Source organism: Misgurnus anguillicaudatus, chromosome 18, assembly GCF_027580225.2.
Source record: "Misgurnus anguillicaudatus chromosome 18, ASM2758022v2, whole genome shotgun sequence".
Classification (NCBI taxonomy): domain Eukaryota; kingdom Metazoa; phylum Chordata; class Actinopteri; order Cypriniformes; family Cobitidae; genus Misgurnus; species Misgurnus anguillicaudatus.
The window spans coordinates 1,069,746-1,095,667 of NC_073354.2; the positions used below are offsets into that span (position 1 = coordinate 1,069,746).

Below are 25,922 nucleotides of genomic sequence, written 5' to 3' on the forward strand. Positions count from 1 at the left end.
CGAAGTTCTAATGGAATGACAAGTTGCAATTTCTGAGCTGTGTGTTTGTCTGGAATGCCCCTGAACAACAAACCATTTTCCACCACATAATGTACACGAGACATGTCTTGAGATGTATGTGACACTGTTTTCAAAATCAGCTCCTGGATCTCTGGATCTTTTTCCTGTGCTGCAAAAATACTAGATATCTCGACTGGTAAGTTGGTTGGCAAGTTGCTTGACTTGGAATCTTTTACAACTGCAATGATCCCTGGAGTAAGTTGTTCTGGTGATCTGGATAACACATCAAGAACAACGTTACAATGACCTTTACGATACTTGACCGTAAAATCATAGCCTTGAAGCCGTATTGTCCATCGGGTAAGTCTGGATGACAACTTCGGATGTTGGAATACCCAAGTTAGTGCATTGTGATCCGTTATGACCTCACATTTTCTCCCTTCTAGATATGGTCTCCATTTTTCAACTGCCCAAATGACTACTAAACACTCCTTCTCAGATACAGAGTAGGACTTCTCTGCTCCTCTGAGTAGTCTGGATGCATATGAAATTACTCTTTCTCCATCTTCCATCTCTTGCGCAAGTACTGCACCCAATCCTACTTCGCTTGCATCTGTCTGTACACGAAATGACTTTTCGAAATTGGGTGATAAGAGAACTGGTGCTTGAGTCAAATCTTGTTTTATATGATTTTGACATGGATCACCTTACCACTACAAGCTTGGATGTCTCTGCTGTCTTGACTTCACATGAAGAATGGGAACTTGGTGCTGATACACGAGCAATGGCAGTCGTGGATCACCTGCCTCAGTTAGTTCCTACAGGCCAGGACACATTGCCAGCATTTTCTGCGGAGGACCTGCGTAACAAACAGATGAATGACAGAGTGTTATCAAAAGTCATGTCTTACATTGAAAGACGCCGGAGACCCACAAGGTGGGAAAGAGCAGGGGAATCAGCGGCGGTGCTTTATTACCTCAAACATTGGGAGAAATTGATTGTGAGGGATGGTGTCCTGTACAGGGTGTCCCATGACCAGTCATCAAGGATGAAGCGCTTCCAATATGTTGTCCCAGACTCTTTGGTGGATGTAATTCTGAGAAGTGTTCATGATGAAAGTGGCCATCAAGGTCAATTCAGGAGTGTTAGCTTGGCGAAGCAGCGTTTCTTTTGGCTAAACATGGAGCAAAGAGTATGTGATTATGTGCGCCACTGTCAATGCTGCATCATAAGCAAAAGTCCTGACCCTTCCAGCAGAGCTCCTCTGGAGAACATAAAGTCTACAAGACCACTAGAGCTGGTCTCTATTGATTTTTGGTCGGCAGAAGATGCTAAGAATAAGTCCATCGATGTCTTAGTGGTGACCGACCATTTTACAAGGGTAGCCCAGGCTTTTGTTTGCCGAGATCAATCTGCCAAGCAAGTTGCCAGGGTCCTGTGGGACAAATATTTTTGTATCTATGGCCTACCTGAACGTGTCCACAGTGACCAAGGTGCAAGTTTGAGAGTCGGCTCATAGGTGAACTTCTCAAAGTTTCAGGGGTGAAGAAATCACACACCACCCCTTATCACCCAATGGGCAATGGAAGTGTGGAGCGTTTTAACAGGACGCTGGGCAACATGATTCGTGCCCTATCTCCGAATGTCAAGAGGGATTGGCCGAGACGTTTGCAGACCTTGACGTTCATGTACAATTGCACAACACACGAGTCTACAGGCTATGCACCCTTTTATTTGATGTTTGGAAGGGTACCACACCTTCCAGTTGACATTCTCTTCCGTTCAGTTTTGAATGATCAAAGTGTAATCAGCTACAGCAAGTTTGTTGAAACATTTGTTAAAGATCTAAAAGAGGCCATGATGATTGCACAACAACATGCCACCAAAGAACAGAAGAGACATGCTGATCTGTATAATCGTCGAGTGAAGGGGCTCACCATCAACATAGGAGACCAAGTGTTGTTAGCAAATAAGGCCGAGAGAGGAAAAAGAAAAACTGCTGATCGATGGGAGTCTACTGTCTACACTGTAGTGGACCCCAAGCCTCAAACTCACACTTACAGAATTCAAAACCCTACCACAGGTCAAAAGAGGATGGTTCATCGCAATCTCCTTTTGCTGGTTAATTTCCTACCTGTGCCTGATGAGATATCTGTGGATTGTATGGTTTCACCTGGGAGTGAACCCCATGGTAACATGCTATCAAGTTTATCAAGCCAGATAAACTGCTCAGTGATGAGTGAGACCTTACCTACACACATGGATGATGAAATTGCCTGTGAGACAGTTGCTCTGACCAGTCATGTGGATGATGAAACTGACAGAACATTGAGTTGGGTTTCTCACTTACCTGATGTGAGTCAAGAACCTACTGCATCTGTAGTCTCGAGTGATGTTTTAAATGATCCGACTCCACAAGCTGCTCCAGCAGCATCTTTTGGAAATAAGTGTGTGAAGTCAGATGTTGTGACAGCTGACGTGAATGTAACTGAAGATGAAAGACATTCAGATTCAGGAAGCATAGAATCTGCATGTACTCTTATGCCAGCTCGAACACACTCTGAGATCTCTGGTGTGACTCCAACCATATGTACGCCAGTTGAAGCTGGTTCCAACAGACCGATCAGGTCACGCTTTGGCCGTGTCATCAAGCCAGTTGACAGATTGATTCAAACAATGTCAGGCCAGGCTGTAATACAAGATGCAAAGCATAATGTTGAGGGTGTTTGTAAGTCAGTACTTCGAGCCTTTGTCAATTAGAAAAGTATATTTACTTTTATGGTACATTTGGATTTGCCTTTTCTTCTTTCTTTCCTAGTTTTTTTGGACTGGGATAAAGTTCCTGTTGAAATTATATACCTGAGGATGATGGGTGCCTTAATAAACTGCTGTAGGGGCCTCTTTATTTAGTTGATCATAAATGTACCTTGTTTCCTTCTACTTTCTTGGTGTATTCTGAGAATATGAGATTGTTGAAGAATAATGTGGAATGTATGTGGACATTCTGCGGTCGTTCGTTGATATGGGAGCTTAGCGCTACTCTCATTTCAATTCATCCTTATGGGATAATTTTCATATTGACCATCCTTTTATGGGAGATTCTTCTCTGATGTGAAATGTTTATTATGTGACTTTGTCTTTGTACCTTGGGTGATGCCTAAGTTTCATGTAATTCTGTGGGGGTGAATGTAACGGAGTTAAAAAAGGAACATTCATTCTAATGATATTCATGGTGTTGAATTACATGAAATTAGTGGATTAACTAAAAAAATTGTGTTTTGGTGCCCCCTAGTGGTTAAAACATTGCAGACATCTATTATTTTGTCCTTTTGCCCCCACCGTAGTTCAGCAGAAAATGGCTGACACTGCTGTGGGTAAGTGTGTTTCTCTTCTCTCCAGTTTAGTTTGTTTAAAAATACGATAATAGTGTGTTTTAATATGAGTTTCTCAAATGTAAATGTTTGTAATGATTATACAAACAAGTGTACAATGAGCTGAATGAGTTTATATGTCTGACTGAAAATTTGTTGAGTAAACTACAGCTATACTAAAGTTGTACATGTGCTGCTACTGATGTAGCATTGTATGCTAAATGGAAAACACACAAATTTGAGTTTGTTCATTTTATGTTTTTATTATTTTAGTGATTTATGTCTGCAGTGTCTGCACCCTATTTTGTGATACATTGTGATGTGTTTCTCATGTATGTGTATTTCATGTTTATTTTATTTTGTTAACATTTAATTGTTATACGTAGTTCAGCAGAAAATGGCTGACACTGCTGTGGTGATTTATGTCTGCAGTGTCTGCACCCTATTTTGTGATACATTGTGATGTGTTTCTCAGTGTTTCTCAGATTGTTGCTGCGGAGAATTAAAAGAAAAACCAGAGTCTTGTGTGATTGTGTCCATCCAAAGTTTGTGACGTTTGTTAAGCTCACATCTGAAAACAACCGTTACACTTAGTCAAAGTCTACTTCAAGATCCAGAATATATGTTTTAGCCTATGTTAATCGTTAAGGATTTAAGACAAATATGATGTTATTTAATGTTAAACTATTTGAGTGGCGCGGCAGGAATGTCAGCAGCGTCTGTGTTGTTTTGATGACGCATGCAGCGTGACTGGTGAACACTGACTGGTGGTATTTTTTCCGCTACACATTAAGGCATGTTTACAGTGTGTTTTAGTCGGGTTTTTGCCTGGAAGACTCTATAGAAATCTGCGAGCTCCGCTAGGGAAAGGAAAAGATATTGCAGTGATATCTACTTTAATGGTAGAGGGAGACAGCCTTTTGTCCAAGCGATGCTGGAGATAAATAAGCACGACTCTGATTGAGCATTCTTGTGGGTCTTCTCATTAAGAAGCACACCAGTCAACGAACAGGTTCCATTTTAGCATGTAGACATCTTGTAGACGGCACTCACGCTGCAGAGATGGTGTTCGATACCGAGTGTGGTAAATCACCAAGAACCTCCTCGTCCTGTCCAGTGACCACACATGGAGGTTCCAAAGATCAGGATGTGGGTGCCATTATGTTCCCCCTCCTTGAGAAAGAAGGTCCTTCCTCAGGGAAATCCGCCAGGGAGTAGCTGTCGCGAGGAGAGTGAGCTCTGGAAACCAATTCCTGGTTGTCCAGTATGGCACAACTAATAGAATGCGCTCGTCTTCCTCCCTGACTTTGCACAGTGTCTGCGCAATAAAGCTTACTGGGGGAAATGCGTACTTGCACAGACCATGTGGTCAGCTGTGTGCCAGAGCATCCACACAGAGAGTTCCCTCAGTTAATGAATAAAATAGAGTTGTTCCGATTCTGATACCAGTAACCTATAATATATAAACAATAATATATATATCATTTTATATAGGCTACAAACTATAATTCTATCTTGACATGCATATTATCTGATTCAAGTAGGTCCAGTTTAATTCAGAGGACTCATTGGTTTGGTGTATTCATTAAATTCGGCGTACCACAGGGATCAGTTTTAGGCCCTATCCTATTCTCGTTATATATGTTACCTCTAGGAGACATTATCAGGAAACATAACATAAGTTTTCACTGCTATGCGGATGATACCCAGCTTTACATCTCGTCACATCCTAGCGAAACCCACCAGTTTGCTAAGCTAACAGTCTGCATTAATAATATTAGGGACTGGATGCCACATAACTTTCTTATGCTAAACTCCAATAAGACTGAGATACTTATTATTGAACCAAATCGCTACAAACATAGTATGTCAGATTACAAGTTGTCCATAGATGGCTGCACGGTGGTGCCATCTTCCACGGTTAAGAATTTAGGCGTAATGTTCGACAGCAATCTATCTTTCGATAGTCATATCTCCAACGTCTGCTGCACAGCATTCTTCCATCTTAGAAATATCTCAAAAATACGGCATATGCTATCTGCATCAGATGCAGAAAAGCTTATCCATGCTTTTATGACCTCTAGAATAGACTATTGTAACTCGTTACTCGGGGGATGCCATGCAAATCAGGCAAACAAGCCACAGCCGGCCCAAAACGCCGCCGCAAGTGTGATTACTCGATCTAAAAAGTATGACCACATTAGTCCAATTCTGGCTTCTTTACATTGGCCACCAGTCAAACATCGCACACAATTCAAAATACTACTAACTACATACAAAGCCCCAAACAGCCCAGCGCCCTCGCACATCAAAGAACCACCACCAGAACACAATCCACCACGCAAACCGCGCCCACAAAACCCGGGTCTCTTATTTATCCCTAGAATATCAAAAGTGTCAAAAAGTGTCAAAAGGTGGTAGATCCTTTTCCTACTTAGCCCCTAAGCTCTGGAATGATTTACCAAATAATGTTCGAGTATCAGACACAGTCGATCAATTTAAATCTAAACTTAAGACATTCTTCTTTAACAAAGCATACACATAAAATATGTCCAGTACATGTACTTTTCCCGCAGTAGTGATTTTGTCTAGAACAAAGCACTCACACACCTCATATGGGTAATACACTATTGCCGCAATAGTTAGCCTGTCTGGAACCGAGCTGACTTAAACAACCATAATGTATGACACTTGCATTACATGCGAACGGCCCCTACGCTAATAGAACTCTGTTTTTGTCTCCCTGTCTCGTCCTCGGCACAGAGGACAATGACACAAACAGACCAAGTTCCTGTTGCTGTGAAGGTCATCACACCATTGATCTACTGGCTGTCCTTCAACGTCATGCCTAGGCGATGCTCGACCAATGACCACCGGCTGAACCAGTTTAATCCGCTTACCCGCTTCCTATCCCTACCGTATCTATATCTATCTATCTATCTATATAAACATATTAATCTCTCCCAAGGGTTTTTGTCCTTCTAGGATTTTTCCCACCGGGTTTTTTTCCTAGGGGGTTTTTAGTCCCAGGGAGAGTCAGCCAACTTTGGCTTAGCTTAGCACTTTACTGTATATGTAACACTATTAATACGCTTGCTTGTACGGCTTAACATTAGCCGCTATGTTCTACTGCTTATATTATCTATTTATTTTCTGTGTTCTCCATTACATCTACTCATGTAAAGCTGCTTTGCAACAATTAACTTTTGTGAAAAGCGCTATATAAATAAAATTGAATTGCATTTTAATTGTAAGTCTTTTTTTGTAATATTGAATAGCTTAAATTCTCTTATTTCTTCTAAAAAAATGTAAAATCATACCGCAGAATTCCACAGATTTTTCCAATTATCCTAAAACTAAATTCTAAAACTCTTTGAAAGCTGCAGGTGTTCAAGTATCGTGATACGTATCGTATCGGGAGGCCCTTGCCAATACCCAGCTCTACTGTCAAATGTCTTTCAGATAATAAAAATACTCCAGTTCATTCTATGTATTTGTTCATGTTTTATACAGGAATAAGTCTGAAGCACAGCATAAAACAGTTATATCCATTCATACAGGGCTAGTAGTATGTACAGCTGTATATTATACAGATACACACCCAGGTATCGGATCGGTACTCGGTATCAGCCAATACCCTGAGCCCAGGTATCGAAATCGGTATCGGAAAGAGAAAAATTGTATCAGAACATCTCTAGAATAAAAGAGGCGACAATGGGTTGTTTCTGGAGATGCAAACAGATCTATCTGGGCTCCACAGATCCAGCTGAATTTCCCAGCACCGTGATGCGAAGGTCATCTCTCCGGAGCTTCACAGCCACCTTCTTAGGGGCGCTAGGCACCGGAAGGTGAGCATCCCAGAAAAACTGCAACCGACCTCGCAGATCCACAAGAGTCATGCCCTCACAAGTAAAGCATGTAACTGTCACGAATGCCGCCTCAGCGTGCTGTATGCCAAGGCACGAGACGCAGCGATCATGCCCATCACAGGACCCATATATTTGCCACATTCAATTCAATTCAATTCAATTTTATTTATATAGCGCTTTTCACAAATGTTAATTGTTGCAAAGCAGCTTTACATGAGTAGATGTAAAGGAGAACACAGAAAATCAATAGATAATATAAGCAGTAGAACATAGCGGCTAAGGTTAAACCGTACAAGCAAGCGTATTAATAGTGTTACATATACAGTAAAGTGCTAAGCTAAGCCAAAGTTGGCTGACTCTCCCTGGGACTAAAAACTCCCTAGGAAAAAAACCTGGTGGGAAAAATCCTAGAAGGACAAAAACCCTTGGGAGAGATTAATATGTGTATAGATATATATAGATATATATAGATATAGACACGGTAGGGATAGGAAGCGGATTAAACTGGTTCAGCCGGTGGTGGTTGGTCAAGCATCGGCTAGGCATGACGTTGAAGGACAACCAGTAGATCAGTGGTGCAATGACCTTCACAGCAACAGGAACTGGGTCTGTTTGTGTCATTGTTCTCGGGGCCGAGGGCGAGACAGGGAGACAAAAACAGAGTTCTATTAGCGTAGGGGCCGTTCGCATGTAATGCAAGTGTCATACATTATGGTTGTTTAAGTCAGCTCGGTTCCAGACAGGCTAACTATTGCGGCAATAGTGTATTACCCATATGAGGTGTGTGAGTGCTTTGTTCTAGACAAAATCACTACTGCGGGAAAAGTACATTTACTGGATATATTTTATGTGAATGCTTTGTTAAAGAAGAATGTCTTAAGTTTAGATTTAAATTGATCGACTGTGTCTGATACTCGAACATTATTTGGTAAATCATTACAGAGCTTAGGGGCTAAGTAGGAAAAGGATCTACCACCTTTAGACACTTTTGATATTCTAGGGATAATTAAGAGACCCGAATTTTGTGAGCGCAGTTTACGTGGTGGAGTGTATTCTGATAGTAGTTCTTTAATATACGAGGGCGCTAGGCTATTTAAGGCTTTGTAGGTAGTTAGTAATATTTTAAATTGTATGCGATATTTAACTGGTAGCCAATGTAAATATGCCAGAATTGGACTGATGTGGTCATACTTTTTAGATCGAGTAAGCACTCTTGCGGCGGCGTTTTGAACCAGCTGTAGCTTGTTTACCTGATTTGCATGGCATCCCCCGAGTAACGAGTTATAATAGTCTATTCTAGAGGTCATAAAAGCATGGATAAGCTTTTCTGCATCTGATGCAGACAGCATATGGCGTATTTTTGAGATATTTCTAAGAAGGAAGAATGCTGTGCGGCAGACGTTGGAGATATGACTATCGAAAGATAGATTGCTGAATTTAACTGGGGAGTGATATGACTCTTCCTCATTTACATAAACAAAGTCATAGCGATTGGTTAAATACGATCTAAACCAGGCTAACGCCTGACCACTGATGCCTACATAGTTTTCTAGTCTACTGAGTAAGATTCTGTGATCTATTGTGTCAAAGGCTGCACTAAGGTCTAGTAATATAAGGATTGAGATTTCACCACGATCGGATGTTAATAGGAGGTCATTTGTAACTCTAAGCAGCGCTGTCTCTGTGCTATGGTGGGGCCTGAATCCTGATTGGAACTTTTCATATGTATTATTATTCGCTATGAATGTGCGTAGCTGGCTTGCCACTACTTTTTCTAATATTTTGGAGAGAAAAGGTAGGTTTGAGATAGGTCTAAAGTTATTAAGATCTCCCTGGTCAAGGTTTGGTTTTTTAATAAGCGGTCTAATAACTGCTAGTTTGAAAGCTGTTGGAACGTATCCTAATTCTAGGGATGAGTTAAATATATTTAGTACCGTGTCTGACACTACATGAAATACCTCTTTTAGTAATTTTGTGGGAACGGGGTCTAGTATACAGGACGATGATTTGGATGACATTACTAATTTAGAGAGCTCTTCTATTGTAGTAGGTTTAAATGACTCAAGATGTTTGTATAGAAATTTAGAGGTAAATGTACTATTGGGTATAGTGGTGGCCGCTTGCGTAGTTTCAATGTTTTCCCTAATAAACATAATTTTGTTAGTTAAGAAGTTCATGAAGTCATTACTATTGTGTTGGAGTTTACTATTTGTTTCTGTTTGTTCTTTGTTTCTAGTTAGTTTCGCAACTGTGCTAAATAGGAAACGAGGGTTGTTATGATTTTCTTTAATAAGCGTACTGAGATAGGTAGATCTGGCGGTTTTAATAGCCTGTCTGTAGTGTTGAACACTCTCTTTCCATGCTGAACGCCATACCTCTAACTTTGTGCTTCGGTAGTTTCTTTCCATTTTTCTGGCTACTTTTTTAAGGGCTGCAGTATGATGATCATACCATGGAGCTGGCGTTTTTTCTTTGATTCTCTTTTTTCGAATGGGAGCAACGGCATCCAATGTGCTAGTGCAAACGTTGTTCAGGTTTTCTATTATAATATCCAGATCTTCACCGTTATCTGCTACATGTTTCATTTGAGTCAGGTCTTGAAGAGTGCTAATAAAGCTATCTTTAGTGGTGGAAATTATTGTTCTGGCTAATCTGTAGCATGTTGTAGACTGAGAGGTCCTATCTAGAAGTATCGTGTAAGACACAAGGCAATGGTCTGAAGTGGCATCGCTCTGGGGTGATATTTCGATATCATTAATATTGAGTCCGAGTGACAGAATTAAGTCTAATGTGTGCTTACGAGTAGGCGTTGGCCCCGATACGTTTTGTTTAATACCAAGAGAATTAAGAACATCCATAAACGCACGTCCTAATGCATCTTTTGGGTTATCCACATGAATATTAAAATCACCAACGATAAGAGCTTTATCTACAGTGACTGTGAGTTCAGATAGGAAGTCGGCTATTTCTTTAAGAAAATCTGTGTGGTGGCCCGGAGGCCTATATATGGTAGCTAAGATGAACGAAAGCTGTTTGTTGTTACGATCAGTTATTTCCATATTTAACAGTATTATTTCAAACGAATTAAATTTTAATTCAGATTTATGGTTTACTTTGAATATTTTGTTGTATATTGTAGCTACACCACCCCCTCTCCCTTTTAGACGAGCAACGTGTTTATAGTAATAGTCTTGTGGGGTGGATTCGTTTAAACTGATGTAATCGTCTGCTTTAAGCCAGGTCTCTGTTAGACAGAGTGGATCTAAGTTTTGGTCAGAAATTATTTCATTGATAATTGGTTCTTTATTGGTAAGCGATCTAATGTTAAGAAGGCCGAATTTTAACATTTGAGTTTCATCTGTTAATGTATTGTGATCTAATTTTATGTTAATAAGATTTATGCGAGACGAGGTAAACGGTGCTCTGTATTTATTTGTTCGAGGAATAGACACAGTAGAGATGTGTTGGTACTCTGGTAAAAAAGGCTCACATCCAGGAGTCGAACAGGGACAGAAAGACATCTGTTTTTAAAAAGATGCAAAACACAGCAAACTCTTTTAGAGGAAACACTCTTTTAGTGCAGATTTTGATGAAGCACACAGCGGAGCGGCTACACGCACACACTCAATGAGAGTGAAAGAAAAAAAGAAAAAATCAGAGAGGTGGAAACACTCGCGAGCCTCCGCTGTGGTGCCTTCCCCCAACTAACTCGACACGCAGAGATCTATTCCTTTGTAGAGAGAGAGAGTAGCTTCTCGTGAGCAGAAACTGCCAGCTTTCGAAGCGTAAAAAGCTGATTTGATTTCTGCACCTGCCTCTCGTTAAATACCCGAGCGGCGAAGCAGCGCCGGCAGATGCAAATATCTGCATGCCAAGTTCATTGGCGTGTTAGTATTTTCTCAAAGTAGATTTGTCCAGCAAGGCATGTTCCCAATTCGTTGGTCACGGCCTGACGTTGTAGTGACCGACTGAAAGGGAACACAGTATATAATAAATAAATAAATTCCCCCACAGACTATTAAATGCGCTACACCCAGTCCAGTAGGTGGCGGTAATGACCCTTCAGTTTCCAACCGCCACTCATGTTAAAAGCGTAGAATAACGAACTTTGAGCGCGAAACTAGCCGTTTCTCAATGTCAAGGAAGGATCCTCGGAAGCCAGAATTTCGAGGATTCTACGTCATCGACGTCCATCGAAGGACTGTTCCAATGTCGAGGGTCCTCGGAATTTCAGCCAAGGACTGAGTCATTCGTTCGAGAAATATCCAATATACAGGAAAGGATGCATATGTCTATCCTTCGCGCTCTTCGCGTGCTGAAATCACCCACAATCCTATGCGTGCAGCACCGAAAGCACACCTTTCATTGACGCAATGATGTGCACTTGCTAGCCTGTTCCATTTAACGTGTTCTCCGAATGCTTAAGAGGAGCCTCGCCTAGCCTCTGAAGTAAGTGACTTGTAAGGACTAGTCCTGCCAAGGAAGTATCCTTGACATTGAGAAATGCCCACTGACAGGGTAGACTACTGAGAGGAGGATAACGACAGTGGGGTTTTAGATGTAGCCTTCGTTTAAAATATTTAGTATGTTTGGCATAAGTTTCTTGCTGTGTAGTTTGTAACAGCTTAATTAGTCATTAGGGGAAGTTTATCTCTTAGTAATTGTGTGGTAGCATTAAATTGCGGTTTACTATGGTTTGTTGATGCTTTATTTTTCATGGGTGTTTTTGTAAATATGTCTTAATTTAATGTTATTGCACAGAACTGTTCAGTTTATTTATATTGTTTTGGCTAACCTTATGAAGCTTGTTATTGTTTTAAAGGAACGGTGATTAATACGAGTTACTATTTAGCCTACTTAAAAAATAATTCTAGAAAAAGAATGTGCACAGACATTTTCACAGACATTGTTTATATAACTGTTACATCTGCATGTAAGAAAAAGCAGATTTCTGGCAACAGGTGGTGCACTTTAGTAATATATTTTAAAGGTTCTAATGTATTTTGACATTCCTTATAATTATCTACTTATGTAACAGTTATTCTTTTATCTTTTTAGATATTTTAGCAAGAGTGTTTGTGCTTATGTTTGTGATCACTCTCTCTAAAAGACTTGACTGAGTTAGAAGAAGCTGAGTGATTCTTCAGAGGGAAGATGTTATGGTAACGTAATTCTTAAGTTTTTATTTTGTAGGTATATATTATATATAACAGGATGTAATTTTAACTGTTTCATGTTTAAAGGGGTTTTGCACCTTAATGGTGCTTTTCCATTGCATAGTACTCCATGGTTCAGTTCGAGTCAGCTCACTTCACTTTGGTTTGATTAGCTTTTCCATCGAGTTTAGTAACACTTCAGAGTGGGAAGGATTATAGGCGCGTCGTTATATTTGCTCTGCCTACTTTTGTGACATCATACAAGTGAGAGCGTTGTTGAATGCTATACGTTCCCTTACATTAATTTATTTCTCAGTCCGACACAAAATCAATGTTTGCACAGTGTTTATCGCTACCTCTGTCTCACGTAACAGTTTTTTTACAAACACCCCTGGCCTCAGTTGACGCGCTCTGCTGAGCCTGATTTAAGTTGCAGTAATGCTGTCAATGCGGACATTCGCGTTGTGAATGTGCCACCACAAACCGCAAGTGTGGAAAACACTGTTATTGTGTTCCTGATTCTGAACCTGTGGAAGTTTTTCATTGCTAAAAAGAAGTTTGGGAACTTACATCAAAGCACAGATGACAACAGGTTTGCTCGAGACAGCGCAAGCATGAAGGCAAAGCTAATCTTCCATTTAGCATCACGCTGGTCACGATTCTTTTAGACCTATCAGTGATCTATAGTGTTTTTCCGTCCCATTTTTGTATCAGTTCAGCTTGCTTGGAACTTCAGCCAAGGTGGTACTAAAAATTACGTACTGTACCCAGTGGAAAAGCCACCAAAAGTAAGCTGACAATGGAAAAGCACCATAATAGTGCATTTAGGGGTGGCCGGTATGACAAAATCCATTTCAAACAATTTGTCATTTTATTTCATAGTAACGGTATATATGTTTCAGCTTTATGTTTATATTGATTTTGGAACATACAAACTTGCTGAAATTTGCCACTCACTGATTAGCTTTAAACTGAATGCTCATCAAAGTTTTTTAAATGTATATTCTCAGAAGGCGAAGCACTGCTACTTGGGCGGAGTGACTTGCTCACAGCACCCGAGAAGCCCCCTGGTGAGGAGCAGAGAGTTCAGTCAGAGTTGTGCAAATCAATCCGCCCAAGTAGCAGTGCTTCGCCTTGAGAATATAGTTCCCAGTATATATACTGTTAAAAGATGGCTGTGTCTCATATGACCTTGTTATTTGTACACGGTGTGACTATACAAATCACAACACATAAATAGGAAAATGTTCATGTTATTTTGTCACTTATTGGGAGCAGTATGCTAGCTGAAGCCATTCACTTCCAATCTTTGTGCTAAGCTAAGCTAGCGGGGGCTGCGTCAGACAAAGTAACAGCATGCACGGAGATGAGAAAGGTATGTATGGACTTATCTAACTCTGGGGGATACAGTGAATAAGCTAAATTCACAAAATCTGGGTGTGTTCCTTTAAGAATCTGCTAAAATTCTTCTATTGTTTACCTCATTTGGACAAAAGTGTCTGCTAAATGTAAATGTAAAGAGATGCAACAGTTAAGATGCAAGTCTAAGAAAGTAAAGATGGACAAGACCACTTCAAAACAGACTCCATGATCATCACCTTATATCACCTGACATATTTATAATCTCCATATCTAAAGATCTCATATTTGCCCTGTCTGGTTTGTGTATATTCATACTTGTTTGTATGAATATGAATATTCTACAGTATATGCCTATTTATACCTTGTTATGTCATTTAAAGAGCACCTTTCATTGCTAGAAACAGCGTTATTTTGTGTATTTGGTATAATACAATGTGTTTGCGTGGTTTATAGTTAAAAAACACATTATTTTCAACATACTGTAGCCTACATTTTTGTAGCTCCAGTTTTCCCTCTCTTCCTTGTACAAAACTCATCGATTTAAAAGCACCCTAAAAGTGTCCCTGATTGGCCAGCTAATCTGTACGTTGTGGCCTGAATATCTCTGACGTCAGCCGGACATGCGACGCTCCTTACCATGTTTTAAAGATTTACTCACAATGCAATGCTGACAGGTATTAACTTGCAGGCTCAGAGTCCAAGCAAGAGGAATTATGATAAAGTCGGTCTTGTCTTCATCACCAATCGCATGAAGTAAACTGTTGCCTACAATCTGTATGTTTGTTGTAGTCCAAAAGAAAGAGATTTACATTGGAGACAATAACTTGTTTCATCGTTTTCTTTGGGGATTGTACCTTTTGCATAACGTTAACATTAACTAATACATACTTACACACCAAAGAAAGTGTAAAATCATCAATTGGACCATAGGTGCGCTTTAAATTCAAGACATCCTAAACACCATGCAGCATATGAGAGACAGCAGTGTATCTGCTGTATGCACAAGGACGAAGAGCGAGAGACTTTAGCTCTTCATCTCATGTCATAGAATGAAGAAGAGTGTCAGCAGTATGTAACAAAAACTTCCTACACTGAAAAAAAAGTATTCATTGAAATTAATCAATTTTTTTAAGGTAAGTTGTTGCAATCAATTTATTTAAGCTACATTTAAACAAAAAAGATTAGTAAAGTAAAATAAAATATAAAACTTTTGTTTAAATGTAGCTTAAATAAATTGATTGCAACCACTAACCTTAAAAAAAAAGATTAAATTCAATGAATAATTTTTTTCAGTGTAGAACCACTGCATTGTAAGTCCTACAATGAAAAACATGCTTTAATTAAATAATAATTAAAACATTTATTAAAGGACAAGTTCGGTATTTTACACTTAAAGCCCTGTTTTCAGATTGTTTATGATGAAATAGAATGGTTTTGACTGAAATTTCGACATATGCAGCACTTACCTTCTCTTTGCCACCATCCATTGCTGGTTGCCTGGTTACAGCGAATGAACCCAATTAGGTGCATGCGCAGTACTCTGTTTTTTGTAAGGTATGTTTGTAAAAACTACTTTATATGTCCTAATATAACTAAGGCCTATTCCTAGAATGATCTAAACCAGTTTCCCAATCCTGGTCCTCGGGCACCCCCTCCCAGAAAGATGTCTCCTTATTTAAAACACCTGACTCGACTCATCAGCCTCCTTCCAAAATGGTAAACATGTCTCCTTAACAAGCTGATGAGTTAAATCCGGTGTGTTAAATAAAGAAACATCTAAAACTTTCTGGGAAAGGGTGCCGAGGACCAGGATTGCGAAACACTGATCTAAACCCTGTCTGGGAAACTGACCCTAAATGTCCTATATTGGTAGAAAAAGTTTACAATCTATGAGGACAGTACAATTTGCAATAATACCTATACAATGGAATACTATATTTATTACATATTTAATATTTTTTATTTTGAAGCTGCTTTGAAACTGTCATGTACCTGCATTTAAAAAAAATTAATTTAACTGAATTAATTTGTCACACCAAAAACTGCAAAAATACATACAGTAAATGTGTGGACAGCAATATAAACCCTTTCATTCAAAACACAAATGGACAAATGCAAACAAGTGCTCATAAACAAAGATGCAAACAACATCACACCAGCACATGCACACTTGCTCTTTGACTTAAAAAAAGTGCCTTGGTATGCACTCACATTTCTGTGGATTTTATCCTCCAAGTCCTGGTTGATCCTTTGCAATGCTGAGTAACTGCTCTGTATTCTAAGGAAGACACACAATAACAAAATGTCTTTTAATCCAGCACTCACATGAAGGTCTTAAATGCTTTACCTAGTAAATTCCATTTTTTATAATATTTTGCTAAATCTTTTACCAGCTCCCCTGTCCATCATCTTCAACAATATATTACAGTATCTCTTACAATCTCGATTCATAACTTTTATTTTACAGTGGACCTAGGAGACCCAACACAGGCACAAGCAAGAACTGCGGGACTGATTTACTACACAGTTGCTTTCTCTAGTGAAACCATATCTAGGCTTCAAATTGCATACCACTCAACAAAATAATATGCAAGAATTAGTGTTTGTTTTATGTTGATCAAAGTATTTTAAAAAGACAGAAGTGCTTGGCAGTTCTGCATTTCCCTGTGGATTGCAAAAGTTGTTAGTCATGCATGATTTTTTGGTCAATATTACCAACAAAAATTTCTACACTGGAAAAGAAGTTTGTGACTGTTCTTGAATATTTTTTCAGCTGAGAAATAAATGACAAGGACTATGAGGTTGAAGCTGTCCTAGCTATTAAGATTAACTGATAACTTTAATTTATCTAAAACTTGCATGCAAACACCAGACAAAGGGGTCTTTGGTAATTTTATGAAAATGATAATGTGGTACAATTCAAGCTAGGTCTTTCACATTGGTTTTGGGAAAGTAATAAAATTGATAAACTCTGATTTTGCCATTTAAATCTGTAAATTATAATGTTTTATGATGTAGAAAAATGTAAAACAATTAAGCAGAAGTTCACAAATAATAAAAAATGACAATTTATGATTCTGCACTTTCTAGGTCATTAATCTAATGTAAGCAAACTGTTTTGTACAAAAGGTTCACATTCCTTTGGCTCCGTACTGTTTAAAACATTTGCAAATCATGCTGAGATCCTGTTATGAAAGGGACCATTTCAAATATTAAAAAGTTATGATGTACTGACATTATTTTTAATCCAGCTGAACATATGTTTATTAAATAATTATAAGCTTCGTGTACACTACTGTTTTAATATGTTAAAAAGATTTTTAATATGTTAAGAAGTCTGTATACTGGTCCTGTTTGATTAACAGTTTATTTAACTATTTAAGGTGAATGGAATGCCTTGCTGTTTTCAGGCCAGATGCAACTATGCACAAGCTTCTTTACCGGCGTAGTTTTTCAGTAAACTTGTCAAGCTCCTCCTGAGCCCGTCGCAGCTCAGTCTCCAGGTACTGCCTCGTAGAGTCAAACTCACGTTCTAAAAGCTCCAGCTTATGAGTGGTATAGGAGAGACGCTTCCGCAGGTCCTCCTTCTGTTCCTGCAGAGAGCTGCATACAGACATGGGTGTAATTATTTTCACTTCATATATATATATATATATATATATATATATATATATATATATATATATATATATATATATATATATATATATATATATATATATATATATATATATATATATATATATATATATATATATATATATATATATGACCAAGAAAATTAAAACAGTTCTTGATTCTTTTCAACACATATCTGACAGAAATACAAAATCTATATACTGCCCTACAAAGGCTAAGTGCAGTAACTACGTAGACACTGAAACCGAGAAAAATGCCCTTAAAGTTTTTTACACCAGCCAGTCAAATATGTTACTGTAATTTTGGCACACACGTTTCTCTGAAATGGGACAAAATTGAACCAGGAGACTTTGTCACACGACACAACAGATCTCACAAAGCCCATTTCAATCCTTAACTCAATTTTGACCAAATGCGTAGTTATTGCACTTTGGCTTTGTAGGGCAGTATAGGGAATCTAGAAATGGAAGCTATTATTTTATTTTCTATAATTCAACTAGCCATTTTTGTTCTTTCTCTTTCATTTATCTTATCTGTTCACAATTTACTGTTTTAAATGACCACAAATTATTATTAAATTTTTCCTAGGTTTTGTATTACTACATCCGGTTAATGGGTCAAAGTGACCCATATTTGTAAACATGATAAAACAAAAAGATAAAGGCAACATTTTGTTAAAATAACCATGTTCACAATTATTTACACCAACTCATTTATCTAAATTTGAAATATGTGTATTTTTCACTCACACATAATATACACATATTTTGAGCAAAGACACTGAAATTAACCAGTAGTGAATTGTGGTGAATGTGACAAAATAAAAGAAAACGGATAAATAAAAAAATCACACAGATACAGCACAACATCAAATTGCCATCTCAGTGTAAACAGGCCACACGAATGACAACTACACACTTGTGTTCCTTGCACACAGGGTTGCTGCACTGGGAACAACACCTCCTGACTGTTTTTTGATACATTGTCTTCTTGGCCAGGGATATCAAACTCAGTTCCTGGAAGACCACAGAGTTTAGCTCCAACCAGCTAGCAATCTAGCAGTCCTGAAGACCTTGGCTGCATTTGAAATCGCATACTGTGTCAGTAGGTAGATGAGGTTCCTACTCATTGACCGTTAAAACAGTAGGTACTTTATAGTATGAAAATGGATAGTATGAATGAATTCAGGCGTACTACATCCGCCATGTTGATACATCACATGACATATGTCATCATAACAAAAAGTTAGTTGTTAACTGGAATAACAAGGAACAGCTGTTTAATATATGTATGCCTTACCGCTTTTGTACATTTTTTAATAAAACACTGCCTCTCCTTTTTCTTTTTTGTTGGATAACTCCTCTCTGGGGGGCTCATGGGATAGTAAAGGGTTCTTTGAATGAACACTTCGGGACGTTGCCGGAACTAGTAGGTCATCCTAGTAGTAGAAGGGTACTTTTCGCCTACTGTTGGAATATTATAAATTTGACACACTACTCGCATCACCTACTGCTTTTCGTCTACTATAAAGTCAGGGGCACCGTTGGGGGGGTGCAGAGTATGCCAGGCATATTGGCCCATGAGTACGCTAGGGCAGTGGTTCCCAAACTTTTTCAGCGTGCAGTTAACTTTGAAACGACTAAATGGTGGTTTTAATGTGACAGGGCATCATTTTCAAAGTGAAAGTGATTAATTTTTATTCAGTTTTGCAACGGAGGTTTTGCCCAAAATAGTAAACTTAGTGCAACTATTATAAACGCTATATCAGATTGTTTTCAACATGTATCCTAATAGAGAATGACTGTTTTATATTTATGTTTGAGTATTGTTGTGTTTAAATATTGTTGTAAAGTTGTTAATGTTTGTTTCGATTTCATTCGATTATTACAAGACAGACTGTAATCATAAATGCCATATATTGGTCGTTGTATTGGATTGAAGGCTAATATGAAGGTAGAAATGGAATGGGTCATAAGACATAATTTTCGAGTTTAATTTTGTTTAATATAATTTGTCTCTTAATTTTAATCAATATTTTGTTGATAAGTTTTCTGAAAATTAAAGAAAAAGAACATTAAAAGAACACTGTGCATCTCATTCTGTAACAAATAAACTACTGCAATATGCTACCGAATGCCAAAACATGCAGTATTATCTTTACTTTGCAATAATATAGTTGTTGTTGAATGTGAGTATATCACTTGCTTTTCTGAAAACAGGGAACACATACCACATGCACAGAGAACATCGACATAATATAAGTTAGTGATGGTTTTTCATCTATATTGGAAATTATTGCTAAAGTAGGGCCTCTGCCCCTGAGAGGGAGTAAGTCACTGCTTAAAAACGTGTTCCTGTTTCGATTAGTGATTGTTACATAGCCACCGTAGTGTAGCAGATTTGAGCCAGTGTGTCATGGTTTTCCATAGGATCTTGTGGCGCAATGGAGTGGAGCAAGTTTTGATTTTTCGTGTTTGAGTGGGCAAAAGCTACCTGAATAAATATATTTATTTGATACATACTTATTTGGTAGTTATGTGCCTCTGGGAGCCTCTTTGTCTGTGAGGACAAAAGCTACCTAAGTGAAACCCCCCTCAATACACGTACAAGCTCTGAGCTGGTGACATGTCGAAGGAAGAGAGCATCCCACCCAGTGGCCAGGAGATGCAAGCCAAAGGTTAAGTCCCTGTGCAAAAGGCTGCTGGGTTAAAGCGCACCCACAAACGCAAGCATGTGGAACAAGATGTGCAGTGCTTGCGGCGTCAATTGGAGGAAGTAAAAGGTGCAGAGTCCAGCAGGTTGGAGCGAGTCAGCGGCTCGGCGTCGGCGTCTCAGCCCTGATGAGCTGTCATTGGCAGCCTCAGGTGTCTTAGTTTCCCATGGAATCCTTTCGCCAAACCTCGAGGTCTCTGAGGGCCCTGGTGACTGCTCTGAGTTTGAGCAGAGCTGTGATTGTGAGAGCTGCAGATCATGCTAAGTTGCCGCCTCTGACCTCCGCCACGGGGGCTTCAGTCTTTGACAGAGGTCCGCGTTGACGCAAGTCTGAAGGGCTTCCAGTCCTGCCTGATTTTATGGTGGAGCTGCACTCTTCCTGGAAAGCCCAGAGGTCAAGACCACTGCCCAGAACACAGCTGGCTTCCTTGGCTGGGGCTGCAACCTGGGGGCTGGCTGCGGCTCCTGTGGTGGGGCCTACCTTTGCGATGCTGACTTGAACCACTATAATGTTTGACACTTGCATTACATGCGAACGGCCCCTACACTAATAGAAATTCTGTTTTTCTCTCCCTGTCTCGTCCTCCACCACACCCAGTTCCTGTTGCTGTGAAGATCATCGCATCACTGATCCACTGGCTGTCCTTCAACGTGATGACCAGCCGATGCCCGACCAACGACCACCGGCTAAACCAGTTTAATCCGCTTACCCGCCTCCTATCCCTACTGTATCTATATATATATATAAATATATATTAATTCCTCCCAAGGGTTTTTGTCCTTCTAGGAGTTTTTCCCATTGGGTTTTTTTTCCTAGGGGTTTTTTTCTGTCCCAGGGAGAATCAGCCAACTTTGGCTTAACTTAGCACTTTACTGTATACGTTACATTATTAATATGCTCGCTTGTACGGTTTAACCGCTATCTCTACTTCTTATATTATCTATTGATTTTCTGTGTTCTCCTCTACATCTTCTCATGTAAAGCTGCTTTGCAACAATTAACACTTGTGAAAAGCGCTATATAAATAAAATTGAATTGAAGAGAAACAGCTAAGGCTGGCAGGGATGCATTTCATCCAAACAAGCATTGCAGGGCTGTTGATTTCCAACTGCAGAAGGCTTATTAGGCCTCAGCATTGGCTGGCAGGTTGTCATGCACCAACTCCCTTCTGCTGGTGTATTTGGAGGGGCTGCTGCAAGATATGGCATCCTCTGCCCCAGGGGGTGAGATTACAGAGATGCTGCGAGTTATGGACATACTGCTTCGAGGAACCAGTGCTCATGCTCAGGCTCTGGGTCAGCCCATGGCTTCGATGGTCGAAGCACAACATCAGGTTTGGCTCTTTCAGGCCAATATAACAGACCAGGACTGCATGGCAGTGGTTGTGGCTCCAGTGGTGCCAGGTGAATTCTTTGGGCCCCCTTCAGAAGGGATGCATATTTTCACATCCCAATCCACAGACACCACAGAAAGTATCTCCGTTTTTTCTTTCAAGGGGCAGCATACCGGTACAATGTTCTCCCTTTTGGTCTGTCTCTGGCGCCTCGCACTTTCACCAAATGCATGGATGCGGCTCTCATCCCGCTCCAGCACCAGGGACTTTGCGTGCTGAACTATCTGGTTGATTTGTGCCCCAACCAGAGAGCAGGCAAAGATCGACACAGGGGTGGTGTTGGCACACCTCCTCAAGCTGGGCTTGGTGTTGGACAAGGAGAAAAGTGTGCTGGTTCCCTGCACCACAATAGAGTACCTGGATCTGGTGCTAAATTCTACCACAATGAGAGCCTGGCTGTCTCCTCGGAGACAGCTTGTGTTGAGGAAGAGCTTGTCCCAACTTCTAGGGGCAAAGCAAATATCTGTAAAGTCCAGTCAGAGGCTGCTTGGCCTAATGGCAGCAGCAGCTCAGGTTGTGCCACTAGGCTTGCTTCATATGTGGCCGCTTCAGCAGTGATTCTTGAGGAACAAGGTGAGCCCCTAGGAGGACGGGCAACGTGTTCTGCAGCTGAATGCAGGCTGAGTTCCAGGCATACACTGGTGGCTGGCTGCCCTAGACCTGCAGGAGGGTGTACCTCTGGGCCAGCAGTGTTTAAGGGAAACCGTGACTATGGACTCCTCCAGTCTGGGCTGGGGAACCATGTGGTGAGGCTTTCCAGCCCAATGTCTGTGAGAATCTACATGGCAGGGGGCTCACATAAATCTGCTGGAGCTCGAGGCTGTGTGTTGAGCCTTGGTGTATTTCTGACCAAGTCTGCAGGCACGGGATGTCCTGGTTCGGACAGACAGTTCGATGGTGGTGTCGTACATCAACCCCCAGGGGGGACACGTTCTGTGTTCCTCCATCAGAGGGCTTACAAACTCCTTCGGTGGGCTCATGTGCACAACCTGTCCTTGCGGGCAGTCTATCTGTCAGGAGTGGACAATGTGGCAGCAGACCTTCTGTCCAGGGGGGGCCGAGGCCAGGAGAATGGCGGCTGCACCCAAACATTGTGCAGGAGATCTGGAAGAGGTATGGACAGGCATCAGTAGACCTATTTGCGTCCCAGGAAACAACGCACTGCCCTCTCTGGTACTCCATGACAGGTCCCAAAGGGATGTTGGGGATAGATGCCCTCACGAATGAGTGGCCTTGAGTCCTCCTCTATGCCTTACCTCTGTTTCGGTTACTCCCAGCAGTGCTGGCCAAGATATGGAGTTTCCAAGCCAGGGTGCTGTTTGTGGCACCAGACTGGCCAAATTGATCATGGATGCCTGATCTGGTGGCTCTGCTTGCGGGATCTCAGTGGTGTCTTCCCCTCAGGTGGGATATGTTAACACAGGGTTGCACATGAGAAAAGTGGCGTCTGCGCCTAATGTCCAAATAGTATGCCGGTGCATAACACCAAGATAAAATAGTATAATAGTAGAAAAGAGACTGAATAAAGTACAAAAACTGTATTAAAGTACTGAGTAATACTAACAGGTCATAACAAACACAAGACAAATGTTTCGGGCTTAGCCCATCATCAGTGTCACATTGATGGGCTAAGCCCGAAACGTTTGTCTTTTGTTTGTCATGGCCTGTTAGTATTATTAGGTACTTTAATACAGTTTTTGTACTTTATTCAGTCTCTGAGTGCGGTCTCTTTTCTACTATTATAACACAGGGTTGCAGACAGCTCTGCCACCTGAACCCTGCTACTCAGACTGCATGTTTGACCATTACACAGCGTCAGCCAGGCAGTCTGGACCAGAATGTCTTAACAACCTTGCAGGCAGCAAGGGCACCCTCCACCAGGGCCCTCTATGCTGGTAGGTGTGAGAGGTTTGTTCGCTGGTGTCATCCCAGTGGTGTGGACCCAGTCTCGTGTGGCATGCCTGTTGTCTTGTCTTTTCTTCAGTCTCTTTTAGAAGATGGTTTGAAGGAATCTACCTTGCAGGGATACGTGGCAGCCATATCAAATTTCCATGTTAAATGATCCTGCGCGAATGTGCGTTCTTGAGGTTCTGAGTGAGACGCGGAGCTGCGTCTGAGCACATGATGACAAAACTATCAAAGCGTCGTTTATTTTATAGCCGATGCCTGACCAATGACCACCGGCGGAACCCGCTTAATATCCGCTTAATCTTCTTATCCGTTTCAATGTGTATATATATATATATATATATATATATATATATATATATATATATATATATATATATATATATATATATATATATATATATATATATATATATATATATATATATCCAAAGGGTTTTTTCCTCCTAGGACTTTTTTTTACTTCCCCGGCTAAAAATCCGGGTTTTTTTCTCCTAGGGGTTTTTTCAACCCGGGGAGGCAGCCTTCTTGGGCTTAACTTCTATACGTCACATTAGTAATACGTTTGTTATAATGTTGATTTAAAGCCGCAGCAAATTTAGCTGCTTGTGCTATCGTGTATTATGTTGTGCTATCTGTCGATTTTCTGTGCTTTTCACTGCATCTATTATGTAAAGCTGCTTTGATACAATTACCAAATTGTGAAAAGCGCTATATAAATAAAATTGAATTGAATTGAATATATGAGCGGTAAAACCCAGTTTTGTCGTGGGTTCCCTTCACGCACGAGTGTAAAGCCTATGAAAGAAAAGACGTCAATAGGCTTGATCGACTTCATGCGGCGCTGCAACAATCGACAGCCGGGTGAAGTCAAACTACCGCGAGAGTGATCCGCAAAAGGAGGACTTTGCTTTTAAATCGCTCTCGCAAAACTTTGACGTCATCTGGCTGCCGATTCTTGTGGCGCCGCATGAAGTCGAACAAGCCTATTCTCTTCTCGTCAGTTCACACGCACCAGCGCAGCGCGTACACTGCCGCGGAGTAGAGCGAGACATTGACGCCGGATTTTAAAGCTCCCGCTCTGTCTGTGATTTTGAAGCTTTGATTGTGTTTATAGTGGGCAATATAACATGTGTTCATGTTTCACATGTAAAAAAACGCGGTATTTTTCACACAATTTACTTATTGTATAGCACTGTTTTCACTGTCCTCAAAACAGGCTGATGTCTTCCATGTTATGTGAAGTCCCTCCTTCAGAAATACGTAACAAGTTCTGATTGTGTAGTTTGTTTAGTGTGCTGTGATTCGATAGCAGCTTAGCTTAGCAGAGCCATTTGAGCCAAAGCTGGTGACTGACGTATTCATGTGGGCGGAGTTTAGTCAACAAACTGTTTTACTGATGTCATTAAAGCAGGAAATAGAGGGCTGTAGTCCAAACCGACCGTTCGTTGTAGGCTTTTAAAGAGGAATTCTATTGAAGAAAATATATCACCTGGCAGTGAACTTTGAGCTTTATCATTTTACAGGTATTATTTATGCTATTATAGCAACATTACACACTAACTAGGGTTTAAAAAATGGTATCAGGAAGAACGTGACCTTTAAACCCTGCATATGTAGCCGAGTCCTGATCGGGAGGTAACGTCCGATTCCGATCGAGTCTGAAACCACGTGATCGGGCCGATTTCCGATCATGTGATCGGATTGGGACATCCCTAGTCAGGTGAGTGTTTCTTTACACAACACCACGGTCGGTTTGTTCACACAGAGCTCATTGGCAACCACCAACCCTCCGCTCGCAGCGGATACACAGATCGTGCAAAAAGAGAAAATCATGAAAAGAGCTTCCCTGCCATCACGTTGGCTTTTACGCACGATTTGTCTCGGCTATGTGATCCAATTCGCTCGGCACCCCCCCAAATTTGCGGGCATTATTGATATATGCAACTGTTGCATATTTCAATCGCCAGGGCGGTTTACGCTCTCATAACCTGTGGCATCTCGCATGTTGCCTCCTAATCTGCAGTCAGAAGAACCTGAGGTCTCTTCGTGGCATTCACATTTCGGGCTAGCTTTCTTTCTCAAGCACATTTTGGCACCCGGGCTCAACCGGTGGAACCTCCATGTGTAGTCTTTGGACAGGACGCGGAGGTTCTCGGTGATTTACCGCAAGCGGTATCAAACACTATATCTGCAGCAAGAGCTCCATCTACGAGACAGGCTTATTTGCTGAAATGAAACCAGTATTATGCTTTTATATCTCCAGGATCGTTTGGAAAAGCAATATCCGCACCCCACGTGCCGGTAAACAGTAGATCAGTGGTTCAGCATGATCTGGTCATTCGATTTTTAAGAGGTGCACGAAGGCTGAATCCTTTACGCCAGGGGTTTTCAAACTTTTTGTGTGTGTCGACCACTATTTGTAATCAAGAATTTTCGCGGACCACCTCATAATACTTATTATAAAATATGTCTACACAAAGTCCTGAATTAATCTGCACATCTAAATAG

At 40.5% G+C, this 25,922-nt stretch overlaps 1 protein-coding gene across 6 annotated transcripts in view; it reads right to left on the reverse strand.

Annotated features, from left to right (window-relative positions):
- The window catches only part of LOC141350397 (brain-enriched guanylate kinase-associated protein), a 169,468-nt gene that overhangs the window by 21,708 nt on the left and 121,838 nt on the right, over positions 1-25,922 (reverse strand). For 3 of the 6 annotated variants that reach the window (XM_073855485.1, XM_073855483.1, XM_073855484.1), the window contains 2 exons: positions 17,200-17,361; positions 15,970-16,036 (listed from right to left, as the gene is read on the reverse strand). In XM_073855485.1, the coding sequence (XP_073711586.1) occupies positions 15,970-16,036; positions 17,200-17,361 (229 nt within the window). Of the gene's footprint in view, positions 1-15,224; positions 15,256-15,969; positions 16,037-17,199; positions 17,362-25,922 lie in introns of those variants that run through there. The other 3 variants (XM_073855487.1, XM_073855486.1, XM_073855489.1) reach the window with 2 other exon arrangements.